At 47.1% G+C, this 16,270-nt stretch overlaps 2 protein-coding genes across 2 annotated transcripts in view; one reads left to right on the plus strand and one right to left on the minus strand.

The window, feature by feature from the left end:
• Nucleotides 1-8,091, plus strand: part of SUZ12 (SUZ12 polycomb repressive complex 2 subunit) — a 34,011-nt gene extending 25,920 nt beyond the window's left edge. Inside the window, exons 18-19 of the transcript XR_008452807.1 lie at nucleotides 3,569-3,703; nucleotides 6,821-8,091. The gene's annotated coding sequence lies outside the window, so the exon portion shown is untranslated. The remainder of the gene's footprint in view (nucleotides 1-3,568; nucleotides 3,704-6,820) is intronic.
• CRLF3 (cytokine receptor like factor 3) lies at nucleotides 361-15,861 on the minus strand. The gene is made up of 8 exons (XM_054083152.1): nucleotides 15,638-15,861; nucleotides 13,109-13,316; nucleotides 11,207-11,294; nucleotides 10,604-10,781; nucleotides 8,930-9,152; nucleotides 8,133-8,265; nucleotides 3,802-3,914; nucleotides 361-3,485 (listed from the first exon to the last, which is right to left on the minus strand). Exons 1-8 carry the CDS (start codon nucleotides 15,758-15,760, stop codon nucleotides 3,232-3,234), a joined length of 1,320 nt encoding a protein of 439 aa, XP_053939127.1. The 5' UTR covers nucleotides 15,761-15,861; the 3' UTR covers nucleotides 361-3,231.
• Nucleotides 15,862-16,270: the final 409 nt, after the last annotated feature.

Genomic DNA, 16,270 nt, shown 5'->3' on the forward strand with positions numbered 1-16,270 from the left:
CTGAGTACTGGTGGCCAAAAACTGTTATTGTGTCACCACTCAGTGCAACTGTAAAGAGATGGGAACAGTAAAATAGAGATGAACTGGCTGTGATGGAACGTTAAGGGGAATAGATTTACAGATGCTGTAACTGATGTGTAAAAAAAGGAACATTTCTGCAAGAGATGTCAGTTCAGATCTAATTCCAGCTGGAAAGAAAGCAAAGTTGCGCAAATGAGAAACCTGGAATAAATTTGTTTGGGACTTAAGAGAGATGAAAGGTGAAAATACTAAGGGGGGTGGCAATCTCTTGGAGGTGGCTGCAGAACTCTAGAATGCGCTTTATAGTCTTGTTAGAAGAAGGCAGCACTGTAAATGATTTATAGACCACGCACAGGTGAGGAATAAAACTTTATTTAAAAACACTGAAATTTCACTTGACACACAGGTCTGGGTTGAGGTAAGTGAATGTACAGCTTAGGAAAACATCTTTCAGGACTGGATTCTGTAAGCAGTCTGCTCTGCTTGCGAGGCTCCAGGAGCTGGAGGTGAGAAGTTGGAAGTGTCAAGTGTTCGGTCTGGCTGAACTTGGTGGGGGCAGAATAGAATTTCAACCTTTGTTAATTCTTGCTTTGTCTGATTCTTTACCTTAGTACTTGGGTCTCATGCCCTGAAACTCTTCACCCCTCCCAGGCGTAAAAGGCACGGCTCCCAGAGGTGCTTGGACCGTACCGGATTTGCGATTTGGACAGCTTGGCTGAGGCGGAGTTAAAAAACAGAACCCAAACAAACAGAACCACCCACCCCACCATGGGCAAGCTGCTCTTGCTCAACACAGCTACAGCCTGAAGGTTTAAAACCTATTTTCTCTTGCTGTCCTCAGCTCTGAGGGCGTAGGGGCCTCCCTTGGCCCTTCACAGTCATCTTAAGCTGCTTTGTATGGATATTCCAAACAAATAGGAGTCATTGCCATCTCCAGAAGTACCTGAATTGAATGCTCAAGTGTTATTTTCTAATCCACAAGTAAATATCCTGCGGAAGCGATAGCCTGACGAGCTGCTCCAAAAGCAGAGGAAAGGTACCTGGCCCGTGGTACCTCAGGTGCAGATAAGTCACAATTTTCGTTCCCATATGGTTAAAGTACTAAGATATGAGTACCTGACCCCTAAAGTGTTTAATGTTGCCAGCACTAGGGAGCAAAGCAGATCTAAGCAGGCTGCTACCTCGAGTGGCAGCCCAGCCCTCTATCAGCTCTGCTGCGGTTTGATCAGCTACTGAGCCTTCTTGCTTGCAGGAAGGGAATGCATTTAAAAAGCATTGAAAATTCTCTTCAGAAGATAATCCAAAGGAACACTGAAAGTGCAGGATATGCTGGTGTTCCCTAACTAACAGTGAACCGGTTAAGCTTGGTAAACTGGGAATACTGCAGGTTTTTTGTTGCTAACACCGACAATCTCACCCACAGGTGTCCAGTCTTCCTCACCGTGTGTCTTAGGGGAAACAACCCTGACCTAACTGCCCCCTGCCACAAGTTCTCTGCCCCCATCTAAATCTACTCATAATTTGTTTTCTTGTAAATGGTATAAATACCACCTGCCATTCTCCCTCTCCGAGACTCTCCGACCCTTGCTACAGATCCTTGGGGGGGAAAAAAGCAGGCAGGACGCAGACTCATCTCTTCGTACTGGCACTGTGACATTGGGGGACCCAAATCTAATGTAAGTTCAGGTTTTTGTGCTAGCACTGAGGGCTCACGTAGCATGCGGAGCCTGAAGGGAAAAGGACAGAATGATTGTCTGGGTCCTATAAAAAATATTGCTATTCTAATGTGCTAAAGTATATCTCATTTTAATTGCATTTGAGGTAAAAAGGTCCCTTTTAAAGACCTCAGTGAGCACTACTTTAAGATATTCTTTAAATCCAGTAGTGTTGCTTTTGACCAGGAAGAGGCTCTCTTTGATTGAGCTCATTGCAAATCTTAGTTGCTCCTTAGGGAAGAGTGGAAACTTTATGTAACTTCTGAATTCAAAGTCAATTAATTCTTAATACTTTCTTCTATATTACGTGGAGGAGAGAGCTAACTTACCCCTCTCTGCTGACTGCGAGTGGCACAGGTTAACTCTGCCAGTGGGGTCTGCCTGGAGCCCATACTCCAAGCCATGTCCATCCCCTCCCCAGATGGGCTCCAGTGGGGTCCCCAGTAAGCTTGGCCAGCCTGGTCCCTCCCAAGCACCTGGACCCTAAACTGGCCCTGCTGCATGCGCATGGATGCTCAATGTTCCCAGGGAGCATGCTAGGACTTCCAGGAATCCCACACATCACAACAGCCCTTCCCTGGTCTCTGCTGTGGCACAAGGAAGGTTGTCTCCAAGTGGCAGAAGGGCTCTGTGAGGAATCGTGGCTGCCAATCTCCACACCAAAGTGCTAAATCGCTAAGAGTTACTCTGACAGAGGCTATGCCATAAATTATAGCTAGGGAAGATGTTTGAGTAGGTAAGGCTAACCATCCTGCTCTAGGCGTTGGTCTAGTTTGAGGCAAGCATCTGCACTAAGTTGATGTAAGCATCACTGTGCAACTACTCTGGAAAATATATTCTGAGTGACAACACAGAAAACAGTTCAAAAGACATCTGGAAATAAGGCACTTACATGAGTTAGGCGCTAACAGACCAGCTACAAATTTGAACAGAGATTATGGCTCAGACATCCTTGTTCCGTAGGAATGAACAGTACCGTGCATAGAGAAACAGCTGTTGCATGCGGAACCCACCGGCCACTCAGACTCTTAAGGCAGCTTTGCGTACAGGGAAGCCTAGCGGGACAGCGCTGCTCTTTTATGAGTGGTATAAATAAAACTTTGGTCCTTTACCACCCTTTCACCCTCTCCATGTTTACAGGCTTCGTTCAATGTACAGCAGCATTAAGCAGAGTTAATTCTACACAACACGTACCCTGAGCTAAGAGTACAATGCAATACTGACAAAAATCAAGTCTGGAGAAAAAAGGGAAAGGTCCTGTGGGCTGCTTAAATTAATTTGCCTACGCAAACGCTGGTATCTAACTTTTTCCAGAGTAACAAATCCAATGTTTCACAATTATTATCTGAAACGAGTCCAGTAGGAAGTACAACAGCGTGGAGTTCAAGTAGTATAAAGACAGGGTTTTGTTAACAGGTTCTTGATGTCAAACAGCTGGAAACTCAGGTTTTAACATTACACTTAATGGCAAGAACAAAAATCCCTTCACTCCCTACTAAAACACCAAAACTTTCCAACCTGGGTATGAAAATGAACATCCAAAATACAAGGAGCCGCAGCACTGATCGAGTACCCAGTCAAAGACCACTTCTCGGTTGTTGGAGCTAATGGTTACTCTAAGCTTGAAGTTTCCTCCCTCATTGCTGCAAGGCCCTAACTGCACAACTTCCATGTCAAACGTCACAGTCGATCCCGAGGTGACAGCAGGCAGTTGGTTTGTCATTTCTTTTCCATTTACAAATACTGCCCCTGGAACAGTCAAGATACCAGATGTTATTTCTCACTTTCTGTACATATTAACATCCAATTCTATTTCTTCCTATTTTTTGCAGGCAAATCAAAATGGGAAGCAACCCTGCCACCTTCTTTTTGTCACATCAAACAGGCTGCAGTAACTGCAAGCAGGAGATGGAGACCTGTGCTCTCACACAAGATTTTTACTGCACCAATAGTTGCGTACATAGAAGGTGAGTAAAGTTACTTATCCATGATTCAGGGATGCAAAGAACAGGAGGTTTTGGGAAAGGAAAAGATCACATTCTTCAGTTGTACGATTCAGACTCACCGTTTGTGCTAATACACACGGCTTTATCCCGCTGCAAAGAGTCAGAGCCGTTCTGCTGCTCCACACACACTCCCAGGCTGTCTCGTCTGTCAGGCTGTCCCACAGTTTCAATTCTACCAAGCAAAAAGTTAAATCAAACCCTGAAGCATGAAATCAAAACATACAATGGAATCCAGACAGTAACACCCTGCCAGACCGCCCTGCACTGCTGTGCTGGGCTCCAGGGCTTCCCACAAGTTCCTCCAGTCTTTGGGGACATCCTCAATGAACAACCAGGAGCCCTCCCAGCTTTCCCAACAGCTCTACTGAACAATGCTTGTTACTATTAAACTATTCATAGAATCATAGAATAGTTTGGGTTGGAGGGGACCTTAAAGATCATCCAGTTCCAACCCCCTGCCGTGGGCAGGGACACCTCCCACTGGATCAGACTGCCCAACCTGGCCTTGAACACCATCCACAAGTTTCCTGGGCACCCTGGGCCAGGGCCTCACCACTCTCACAGTGAAGAAATTCCTCCTTATGTCCAGTCTACGTCTGCCCCTCTCCAGTTTATACCCATTGCCCCTCGCCCTATCACTCCAAGCCTTTGTGAACAGTCTCTCCCCAGCTTTCTTGCAGCCCTTTCAGGTACTGGAAAGTCATTAAATCTATTAATCTCTACAAACATTAATCTCTATAAAACATCGACCTGCCTCCCACAAGCTTTCATTGCTATTTCATTGCTATCAAATTCTCCACTGTCACAATGTTTCAGTTGGAAAAGACTTTTAAGAACATTTAGTCCAACCATGGATCCAGCCCTGCTAAGTCCACCACCACACTATGGCCCCAAGTACGACATCTACTCGTCCTTTATATGCCTCCAGACTTAGACGTCAAAACTCAGAGCCTTTTGAAATTATTTCCAGGTATATAAAGCAACCGCTATGAGCGAAGCTACAACGAACAGTCACATACTCCAGGTTACTGGTCAACATCACCTAATCGTAGTGAGATGGCAGCAGTTTCAGCGAGGGTTTAACCCACATGGCTAAACCGGGGAGGGGGTGTTGAGCCCTGCGTTCTCAGCTGTGAAGGACTGGGAACAGAGCTGATGTATTTTAGGGAGGGTGGTTGTTGAATTTGGGGGAGTGTGGAGAGGTTTGGGTTTGTTGGTTTTTTAACAAATCAGCTTGGTGCAAATAGATATTAAATCCAGTGCCCAGCAGAACACTTAGAAGTATGGCTTCTGCTTAACTGCATTTAGGATTTTGGTCCTGGGAAAGAATCTCCAAAGAAAAAGCAAACAAGTTGTACAAATGACCCGGGATGCTGTTCCCTTTGGGCCGCAGGAGCTGAGCCAGGCTGCACAGCTTGTACACCAAAGGACTCTTCTGTGTTCCAGTCCTTTCTCTTGTACTGCCACCTCCAAGAGGTGAAAGATCCTACTTTAGAGAACTCAAGGGACTCAGGAAACTCAGATGGGCTTTTCTCGAAAGTAAAACCATGGTTATTTTCATTAAAGCTTGAGAGAAGAGCAACACTGATATGTGGCTGTTGCCAAACAGCAGAAAAACTTCAGCAGAAGCTTTTAAAGAACTGGAAATAAAACTGGACAGTAGCCTGGCACACGATGGGTTAACACTTTCCAGACAAACAGGGAAGATAAAATTGGAACCATGTTTTACTTTTGCACTCCATTAGGTTTTTCAGTCCCCTGGGAACATCACTAAGATAGCGAAAGCCGTGTGCTGTAATGCAGAGGGGAAAAAAGAAGCAGCCAAGAAGCTTTTGCTTTGGAAGCGATTCACAGGGCTCTCCCAAAACAACTGAAATGAGATTTCAAATTCATTTTGGTACTCAACCTCAGACTTTAAACTCTGCCCGAGTCACTGGTGAGCTTCAGAAATAGCTCTTTATCTGTAAACTTTGGGCATAAAGTAATGTTTAATTCATTCCATCTCTTCCTTGAGTTTTGCATCAGAAATAAGTGTTTGTACTGTCACAACAATCACCTTCCTTACACTGTAAAGAGGAAGCACAACCTAAGGCAACATCCAGTCTGTACTTCTGCAGCAGCTTTCTTCTTCCCGCATGCAGAGGGAAGAGGATCAGGATCTGGTCTGGATCACCAGACCTTTCCTTACTAAGTTTTGATGCTTCACAATTAAACCAGCTCTAAAGCGCCTGAGCACAGAATGGAGCATCTCCGCACCATCTCCTAAGCTTTGCTTTACTGGGCTGATCTTTCCTTTCCCACTAATGAATCCTCCAGCCTCTGTCATCCCCCAGACTTCAGATTTTAAAAAGCCCACAGCGTAGGTAGTGGGAACAAGGCTCTGTGGGACGCTCTCCGAGTCCCTTCTCACCACTCGCAGTGCTGCTGCGTGAAGCCTGGCCCCTGTCGCTGTAGCATCCACCACTGAAACAGTTCAACCACCACCAGTTTCTACTTGTCTCAGAGCACAGGAAGCAGATCTGTGGGCGATCGCATGCGCTTCCTTTGAATTAGCCGTCAGTGGAGTTGTGGTGGGCTCCTGAACAAGTCAGCACGATCTTTGAGGTGTCTGCTGGATGATCCCACATCACCGGCCTGGCCAGACCGACTGCGGCTTCCCACCGCCAGCAGAAGCTTCAGAGACACCTGCAGAGCAGGTCACTGTGGAGAAACGTTCCCTTTCCTAAAGGCGGCTCCCTGAAGGCTGCAAAGGAATAGAGCGAGTCTTGACTTAAAGTAGCAATGCTTCCCTGCTTGTCCAAACGCCTCACCTCAAAGGATAACTAAAGCAGATCTCAAGTCCTGCCTTTACCACAGCTTCCTAATCTAGTGGGAGGTGTCCCTGCTGGATGATAGATGATCTTTAAGTTCCCTTCCAATCCAAACCATTCTGTGATTCCACGATTCCCTTGTCACTGATGAGGTATTCCTGTGCCCTGAATATAACAGAATACACAGCTGCTTCACAAACATCTGTAATGTCAATCCTGGTTATTTGTTTTGCTCTACAAGCCACTGACTATACTTTTGTTTCAACAGATGGAGAAAGCCAAGAGCCAAGTACTACATCTCCCTGCTCAGGAAAGTCTGACACATCTTCAAACAGGAAGCTACAGTTGGACCTTGGATGAGGAAAAGAACCGATTTTGGAGGTTGCCTTCTATTTTAAGATTCATGTCGCTATAGTTCTTGTGGACACATGCTTGTTAGTGCTCTGCCATCCTGAAACAATATCCTCCAGGAGAGGAGTTCACATTACCAAAATGTAAAGCTGAATATTTTCATGTGCTACCAATAAAAAAAGATAAAAGGCATTGGTCTGAAAAAGAACCAAGGAAAACCTCAAAGTTCTGCCTTTAATTTCACAGACATTTCTGAGCCAAGAGATGTTAAATCTAGCAACAGATTTCAAACAAAAGCTTTAGATCCTTTTAGCTCATCTCAGACAAGGCAACTGAGTACATCCTCATACCACAATCATCTAAAGTTAAGATAATTCGTTATCAGGAAGGAAGAAATGAAATTCCACGGGATGTCACTAAAATATCATGAAAACCCCTTAAATTGCCTTTGGGGGTTGCCTACTATACAATAAGTAGTTTTATTTAACCAGGGAAAGATGGAGTAAAGCTTCAGAGCCTCTGAGGTCTGTAATTACAACTGACATATCCACAGGGAAGTTCTTCATACCCCATTAGACAGCATCAGCTCAGGGATAGGACTACAGGCAGCAAAGCTGCCAGGCTTATGAAATGTTTTGTGTAAAATGAAAGGCTTGAATTTCATAAGATCTGTTCTCCACTCAAGTTTCTAATGCAAGTTTCAAGCAGGAGTCTGATCAGCGCTTGTTCTCTCAGATGTTAAAGCCATCAGTGCCAGACTGCCAACCTTACCTGCCCCAAAAGCGCACACAATGTTTTCACGTTCGAAGTCATTAAGCGTGTGAAGAGTCTGGGAAGGGAAGCACCCACTGACCCAGGGTTAAAAGAATCGGAGCCTCCCCTGACTTCTGACCAGCAGTAGCAGTGGCTACAAAGCTCAAGGAAGTTCAATATTCCACAGATTTCTCAGCACGGGTTGTATTTTACCACCCCCCAGGAGTTCGCTCTTGCCTCTGTTGTAGATAGGTGTGGGTCCCACAAAAACATCATTTTCCTAAAGACCAAGGAAATAGAGGAGAAGGAAGTTCAGATGTCACACAGACACGCTATCTTGACTAAGGCTGAGCTGATGTAAAACTCTAACATGCATCACGACTCAGGTTTATACACGATTCAGATGTAATGGACTAGAGAAGGAAGCCTGGTTCACAGGAGATGCACCAGACAACAGCTGAGCAGGAAGTACTTACCGGAACGTTAATGTTTGCCCACAGGAATATGTAGGAGCTTTGGAGTAGAGCACACCACATGACTGAGAATCGTTTCGAAGTGCTATGTTTCTTCGACTGCTCAAGCTGTAACCCTCCAGACCAGCTGTCCACTCTTCAAAGAAAGAAAACAAAAAGCACCGTGAACCTCAACCAGACCAGCTACTGTCTGGGCAAAACAAAGTCAGTCACCGTGTCCACTCAGTTTACCACAGACGAAGTTTAAGCTGTGTTAAGAGCAGGGGCTGGTTTTGCTGCCTTCTGATGGAGAGATTTCTTCTTCAAATCATTTGCAACTACATAAAAATATTTCCCAGCTCACAGGGTTCACCAGATTTTCACTCTCTGCTGTAATCCCTGTCACGTCACATTGTAATGGCAAAGGAAAGCCGTCGTGACCCTTAAAAATTTGCAGGTGAAGACAAAATGTAGGTTTTTCTCTCTCCGAGAGAAGAGCTTGTTATGTGACTGTGGGTCATCAATGCTTAGGTAGGGCTGAAGGAGAAGGAAAAAGAATGCCGCCCTTCTGGCTCACCGATGCTTTCCAAGACCAAGCAGTGAGGCACCTGCTGGGACAGCTCACTATCCCCCCCACTACGAAGCAAAGAATAAAATCTAGGATGAAAGGACAGTTCATCACACATGACACACATCACAGCTAAGGAGGCTCCATCATCATGCAAAAGGCAGCTCCATAAGTCATTCAGCTAGAGACCTTCAGGAATGCTGCACGGATGGATGACTCGGGCTGAAGATGAAGAAGAGCAAAGGAGCAGTACCATGGGGAACCAGCGTGGTCCGGCCAATCTGAGGAACACTCCATGGACTCCACTCTTGCCGTCCATCTCCTCGGGCACAAACTCTGAACTGGTAGTCAATGTTGGGGTCAATATGGAGCACTATGAACTCTGTCTCTGAGCCAACATATACGTCTTCAAAGTGACTGGCAGCGCTCTTGCGGTATTGCAGCCTGTAATCCTGTGGTATGAAGTCATCGTCCACCTAGAAAAACATTTATTACATTGATAAAGGACCCTGTCTTTTTTTCCTTTCACCTTTGCAATGGCACACGCCAGGGCAGCGCTGCAGCCCGCCAAAGGCGATCCGGAATCACAAGGTATTATAGAGCAGAAAGTGTGCCTTTATAGGAAATCACAGCAGCGCCTGAGCCAACAAATCCGAAACACAGTGTAAAGTGACCTCATCACCGTTTAGATCTGTCTCTTGGAGAAGAAACATTCAACAGAAGGCTTTTCAATTTAGCAGAGGTAAAACAAGACTCTTCAGCCAAAACCTGAAGTCAGATTTGCAGAAGAAATTCAGTGCCAGTATTTAACGGCGAGGGAAGCTCAGTATTATCCTTCCTAAACTGCTCCAAGGAATCACTTTCAATTCTTTGATTAAAAAAAGTCTCTTTTGACTTAAGGTTACATTATTTTTTCCCCACAAAAGCTCCACCACCCCTCAAGCCTCAGGGAACGCCTCTACAGCACAGAAAATCAGACCACGTGTGCCAAGAGCGCCGATGGTTTTGTAATCTGAATCCGCATCCTCTACAAGGTAAGGATGGCTGACCAATGGTGCGCTGTTGCTAAAACAATATCAGTTTGTGTAATGCTGCCAGGGAGCACAGAGCTGTCCAACAACAAAACCACATCAGAGCACAGCAGCAATTTACTCAAAAATAGGTTTTGTGTACTGAAGAGGAAGGCAGTACTTGACTGGCTACTGCCAATAGTAAAATATTTTCTGTTTCTCTCCACTGCATGTCCCCAAAACACTGTGTTTAGGCGTAAAAGCATAACAGACAGGGTCAGCCTCATCCTGGGTCTGCTAAAGCGTCTTCAAAGGGAAGAAAAGCATCACGCCCACAGTGAAGTTGAGTCCCACTGAGGGTGTTCAGATGCTGTTGCCGTACAAATGAAACGCTCTGTTCCACAGCACAAACAGCTGCGTGCAAATCCCCTCTTGTCAGAAACACACAGCCTGGGATTGCTGGGCCTTGTCTATACAAAGGCATCAGAGGCAGATTACACACTTTATTTGTTTAGTGGAAAGAGACTATGAAAGAGGCGTTTCCTGCTTCTCCAGTACCTGGCACTCACTTAGGCGTGGGAAGCAGAGGATCAGTGTTCTCAGCTGCCCCTCCTGACTCTTCCACACACAGAGAAGGGGATGCGAGGCAACAGTGCACTAGCGTGTCAGCCTCTTTCTACCTGCAGAGCGGAGCAGGGAGTCCACCAGCAAGAGCCCAACACACAAGTGTCACTGCCAGCCACAACATCACCAATTATCTCACCTCTAAATGAAGCCATTACCATAACAATCTCTACTAAAGTTTCTAACTACACACTGGAGTGGCCTATTCCTTTGAAGGCTGTAGAGAACCCACAATGAAAGTGGCCTTTTCAGTTTCTTTCAAGAAAGCTGAAGTCTGAATGACTTTCACCTACCTTACACCATCGGACTAAAATCCCTCCAGGCTTCTCAACGAACTCCTCTAGCTGTACAGGTGGGCGAGATGCCACGGTTCCATGCCTGAATATTTGATCTTTCAATATAGTAAGAAGGCAGTCATCCAGCTGGGCAGATAAACAAGGCACGTCGACCAAGGAGGGCACTTCTGGTAAGCTGGGAAAGGAAATTTTGCTGTAATGAAAGGGGCCAGCTTCCACAAATTCATATTTTGTCCATACGCTTGAATCTGGGCAGATTTGCAGAGAAGGAACAGCTGCAGAAATTGGCATGTGCATGGCAAACTTAAAAGACTCAGAAAACATTGTCTTTCAGCCCTACCCAGATTGTCTGTTTCTCAGTAAATACTCTGAAATACAGGCTGTTCACAAGGAGGAGTTTCATCCTTCACAAATAAATAACCTATATTTGCACAGAACATATGGAGGTTGAAAACTACTCCAATCTGTGCCTGCCAGCCCCCGTGAAAGTCAACCAAACAAACAGGACAGCAACACCTCAAACGAATCTTCTAAAGCGATGGAGTGGAAGCCTTTCATTTCAAAGCAGAAAAGATCCCCCTCAGAGTGCCAGCGTCTTACCTATCTAGCTGAATATGTAAAGCTTTTTTTGTAAAGCTGCAAAGTTTCTCATTCTGTTGTCCCACATCTCCATGGACTGCGCTCTCGCCTGGAATCAGATAGTAAAAATATTCCTAATGAGAAAATATCCAAGAAAGGCATTCTTCGCTTCAAAGAAGAACCAGTTCTGACACGAACAACCAATTAAACGCGAAGCGTTCTCAGCACTTTTCCTAGACTCAGCTAAAAAACTCAATTATAGTTAACAATACAAAGCCTATCTAGCGACTTCTGAAGCCCTCAAAGCTTCTTCAAGTAGATACACCCATAACAGATGTAATGATTTGCCTCAGGTCTCAGACAGTAGCAGAACTGGGGTCAGACGCCAGAAATCAGGATTTTTAATCCCTTCTTTCACCTGCTTTAAAGGAAGAAAAAAAGCAAAGCATCCTCACTGGGCAGACAAAAAAAGCAGGAGCGTAAAGCAAAAATACAAATTTCCACCACTGTTCTGTTTGCTACAGACTGGTAATGACTGTCAGAACAAAGGAAATAATCCACGCATTAAAGTGTGGAGATAAATGAAAATCTTTTTATAAGCTTTCCATATAAAGTAGCGTCCCACAGCTCAGCTTACAGAGACGTATGCTCCGCTCTCCTATCTGATGACTTTATGGTAATCGACCACATAAGCAAGCTCAGTCCTTTCCAAGTGGAGGATTACAAACGTTACAAATCGCTGAAGAAAAGCACAAGTCATAACTGGCAGCAGGAGATTTAATAACCACGGAGGCTTAACTGCTCTCCGACTCAGATGCAACGTCTGCTCATTTCGATGACATGACTTAGCAATGCTTCTCCCGCTACCGAGGGAAGGGTGACCCAGGGGATAAGGAAGCACACAGCCAGGTTCTCATGAGATCAGATAGAAACTCAGATAAAACACAGGCAATCTTTGCCCCCACCCTGTGATTCAGTAACTTGAGGCTTAAAAACAAAGTGACGATGAGTTGTCCTAGTGGTTGCGGCGCTAGAAAATACCCCCAACAAATCAAATCTTAAATATCACTCCTGTGAGCAGGAGGCACGGAGCTACCAAGCCAGCATGTTCTTTAGGCACAAAGCGCATGGCTTGAGCGGAGCTGGCAGATTTCCTTCCCGGGGGAGACTGCTCCACGCGCTTAGTTCACAAATCTGAGATCATGTTGAAAGAAAGTTAAAGTTGAGACATGAGAACAATGCAAGGAAACTGCCAACATACTCATGGCTCAGACACGCTCTCAGTAGGTTCTCCAGCGTGGGGGAAAACAGTCAAGAGTGACATTCCTTTCTGGCTAGGTATTTAGCATCAGGAGGGTACAAACTGGTGCTTATAGCAATATTCCGCACGTCCATTTTTGTCTGCCTCATCCTCAGGCTTTCAGGAGACATTTTTCCCATATAGTGGTCATTCCATTCCTCATGTTCCCCACCAACAGTGAACAGAATCACACTGAGCAGCAGAGATTATCTGTTTACTTCAGCTGCTCTTCAACTAACTCGCTTCAGCCAGAGACATTTTGTTATTATGGTACCCAAAACGTATTTTATTTCAAAGCAGCCTGACATAACCCTCTATCGTGCGTGGAGGGGTGCAGGACACCTGCAGAGAGACATCTCCAAAGTAAGTGCTTCTTACTCTTATGGAGAGGTCACGCTAACACATGTGCATACCAAGACTGGAGTATTAAAATACGGATTTGTAGGAGATAATATTGATTGGCTCTTCATTACATCTACCCAATTTTAACCTTTTTCTTAACATTTGGTTTAAGACAAGTTCAAAATGAGCCAAATGTGCTCATCCTAACAGGAACGTTCCAGCCTTTTAGAGCAGATGCACCGGAAGGCAGAGTGAAGACTCGGTACCCAGTCCTGCCTTACCTTCCCGGAGCAGATCATCAGCCGTACTGATTCCATGCTCTATCAGCTTCTGGCATTCATCCAAGGGTTTGATGCTCTCCTGTTCTATAGCATCCACTTCCTGCAGCAGTGACATCAGCCGCTCATCCAACAGCTTCTTCAAGGTCCCTTTTAAGTCACTGAAGTGTTGTTCGAGTACATCTCTGGTCAATGTTGCACTTTCTCGGATCTAAATACGGGTAAAAGGAAAGAAGGATTAAGGATAAAGACAAAGGCCATGCGCACCTTTTAGTTTTCTGAACCACCTCATCCATATCTGCTGGAGAAAAGCTGCACGTGAAGTCAGCTATTAAAAGTCCTTCTAGAAGGATCACTGGCAGTTAAAAACGACGTAGTTGGGTTTAGCACACATACAGCAGGGAAGGAGGCAAAGAAACAGCCCGGACAAGAAGGAAAGTATATTATCTAAGCAAACCAAGAATGCTCTGCAGGTCTTTTCCTTGATATCCCTCAGAACTGCTGTGATCCTGTTCAAAATCCGCTCTGCCATCACATAAAGGTAACTCCTCATCAGAAAGAAAAATACACCAGGCTTTTAGAAGACTACCTAGAAGCACTTTTCCAAGCCCCCTTACTTCACTGGACTTTTAAAATCTTCATAAAGCTGCTTTCTTTTCCCATTTTTTCAAACAGCTGCCTTGGATTTGTCCGTGCTGCGGGGTCACAGGGCAGCGAGAACAGCAAGTCTGTTTCGACGCTGGAAGAATCAGATCACAGAATGTTCTGCAAGCACTTATTACAAAGTGTTTACAAATTGCTGAATCCAACTTTTAGGGAAAAAAATAAAACCATTTGAACACCCCTGAGCTAAAGATGCAGAAGTCAGACATAAACACCTCTCTGTGAACAACCTCTCCAAGTCGCACACGCCCGGGAACACTGCAGCATGCCCCTGCCTTACACATCACTTCTAGACCTTCAGAAGCACGGGCGGCCAACGCAGGAAGCTCTCTGGTTAGGTAAAACATATTTCCTCTTCAAGTCATGCTCACTAACGTCTGCAGCTGCCACACAGCCTGGTTTCCCTTCTCTTGTTATTTCACCGCTTGAGAAAAAAAAGGAAGTGTTCTACTTCAAGAAGTGAGGCAAAGAAGAGAGAAGAGGCGCTTCTTTATGACCATCACCTCCGTTACACACAGAAATAAATTCAACAACTCAGCCTCAGAATTGCAGGTACCGCCCGCAACGCAGCAGAGGAAACGCAGGTCCCGAACACACAGAGGGGCACGAAGCTTGTTGAAAAGTGTGTGCAATTGCTCCAGACACGAAGGATGCAACGTAAGTCATCTAAAGTGCTTTTCCTATCTCATCAGCCCACCAGTCCCTAAATAATAACGCTTCCGCCATCGGAACACATGCCTAAGACATGCAGCACTTCTGGACATGGGAGATTCTTGGATGTGTTGCGTGGGTGATTCTTAAGCTGAAAAAGGGGAAATTTAGAGGAGAACTTAGCAAGAAATTCTTCACTGTGAGGGTGGGGAGGCCCTGGCCCAGGTTGCCCACAGAAGCTGTGGCTGCCCCATCCCTGGAGGGGTTCAAGGCCAGGTTGGATGGGTCTTGGAGCCCCTGATCCAGCCATAGGTGTCCCTGCCCATGTGCATGGATCTGGAGGAGCTTTGAGGTCCCTTCCAACCCAAACCATTCCATGATTCTATCATTCTTTGGGGACAAAAGAGCTTGTGGTCCTGAGGATGGGAAGAGAACAAACAGAAACATGCGCAGAAGCAAAGAGATTCCCTAAGAGAGGAAAAGGAAAGAACAGTGAGCGAACTGAGCACTCACAGCCACCACAGAACAGCAAACTGACTCCCTCCAACTGCATTGAGTTATCAGTCAACACTCTGAGATGATGAAGTTTGGATGCAGGACAGTCATGAACAATTCACTAATTAGCTCGTGGTTCTGAAGACTCATTTAACGTACCAGGAGCAGGGTGCTAACCTAGCAGCAGGCTCCTACACTGCTGGAATCTGCTTCAGAAAAGTTATGGGGCTGCTACAGATAAATAAAACCCCACAATCTCAGAACGTTTCTTTCTTTATCCCTGTCAGAGCTGAAGGAAAGGCAGCCCAGCACTGGTTCTTCTCCGCAGAAACTCAGCCGCTGGCAGGATGTCCCAGCCCTGCCCCGGCTCTCCACAGCCTCCCTGCCCACCTCTGCACAGCTCGGCAGGGCAGGGGGGCTCTTACTGGTGTCAGGGGGTGGGTTATACTGGTGCCAGGGGGAGGTGCGTTACTGGTCCCAATAAGCGGGAGAGGGGGCCGGTGGTCCCCCCTGGCTGCAGGGCACAGAACACCGACCGTGACCCCCGGAGCTCAGGGAGAGCAGAGCCCGGCAGAGGGACGGGCACCGGCGGGATATGCCCTCACCGAGCGCCTCCAGAGCGCCGCTCGGGGCTCGCCCTTCCCTGAGCGCCCCCCATTTCGTACCCGCTCCCTGCCCGGCTCCAACGCCCCGAGAAAGCCCCGCTCCGCCGCGCGTCCCCACCTGCTCTCGCGCCTGCTGCAGCCCCCGCAGCCGCTGCCGCAGCTCCCGCCGATAGCTCCGCGCCGCCTCGATGCTCTCCTGAGCCTCCTGCAGCAGGAGCCGCGCCTCTGCCTCGGCCTCCATAAGGGGGGGAGGCGGGGGCGGCCCCGCACCCGGAAGGGCCGCGCACCGGGGCGCGAAGCGCAGCGCGGAACGGGGTGGGCGTGGCCACGGCGGTCACGTGACCGCGCTCTGCGGGAGTGAAGGGGCGGGGCAAGGCTGCGGACGTCACGCACGGCGGGGAACGGGAGTGGGCGTGGCCTCTGTGACCACGTGACATAGTACAGCGGCTAGAGGGGGCGGTGCCGCTGACGTCACGCTCGGCGGGAAGCGGAGACCGGAGATGGGCGTGGCCTTTTTTCGCGGTCACGTGATCGGACACTGAGGTCTGAAGGGGCGTGGCAGCAATTGGCAAAGGGGCGTGGTTTCTTCGATCACGTGATCACTGGTGGGGAGGGGGAAAGGGGCGTAGCTTCGGAGCGCCGACTTGGGGGTGGGCGTGGTTCACGTGGGTCATGTGACCGGACTCTGCGGCGGGCGCGCTGGCGGTCACGTGCTGCGGGCGGCCCCGCCCCCCTGGCGCCGAGGGGTTGG

The sequence above is a fragment of the Cuculus canorus genome, chromosome 18 (genome assembly GCF_017976375.1).
Source record: "Cuculus canorus isolate bCucCan1 chromosome 18, bCucCan1.pri, whole genome shotgun sequence".
NCBI lineage: Eukaryota > Metazoa > Chordata > Aves > Cuculiformes > Cuculidae > Cuculus > Cuculus canorus.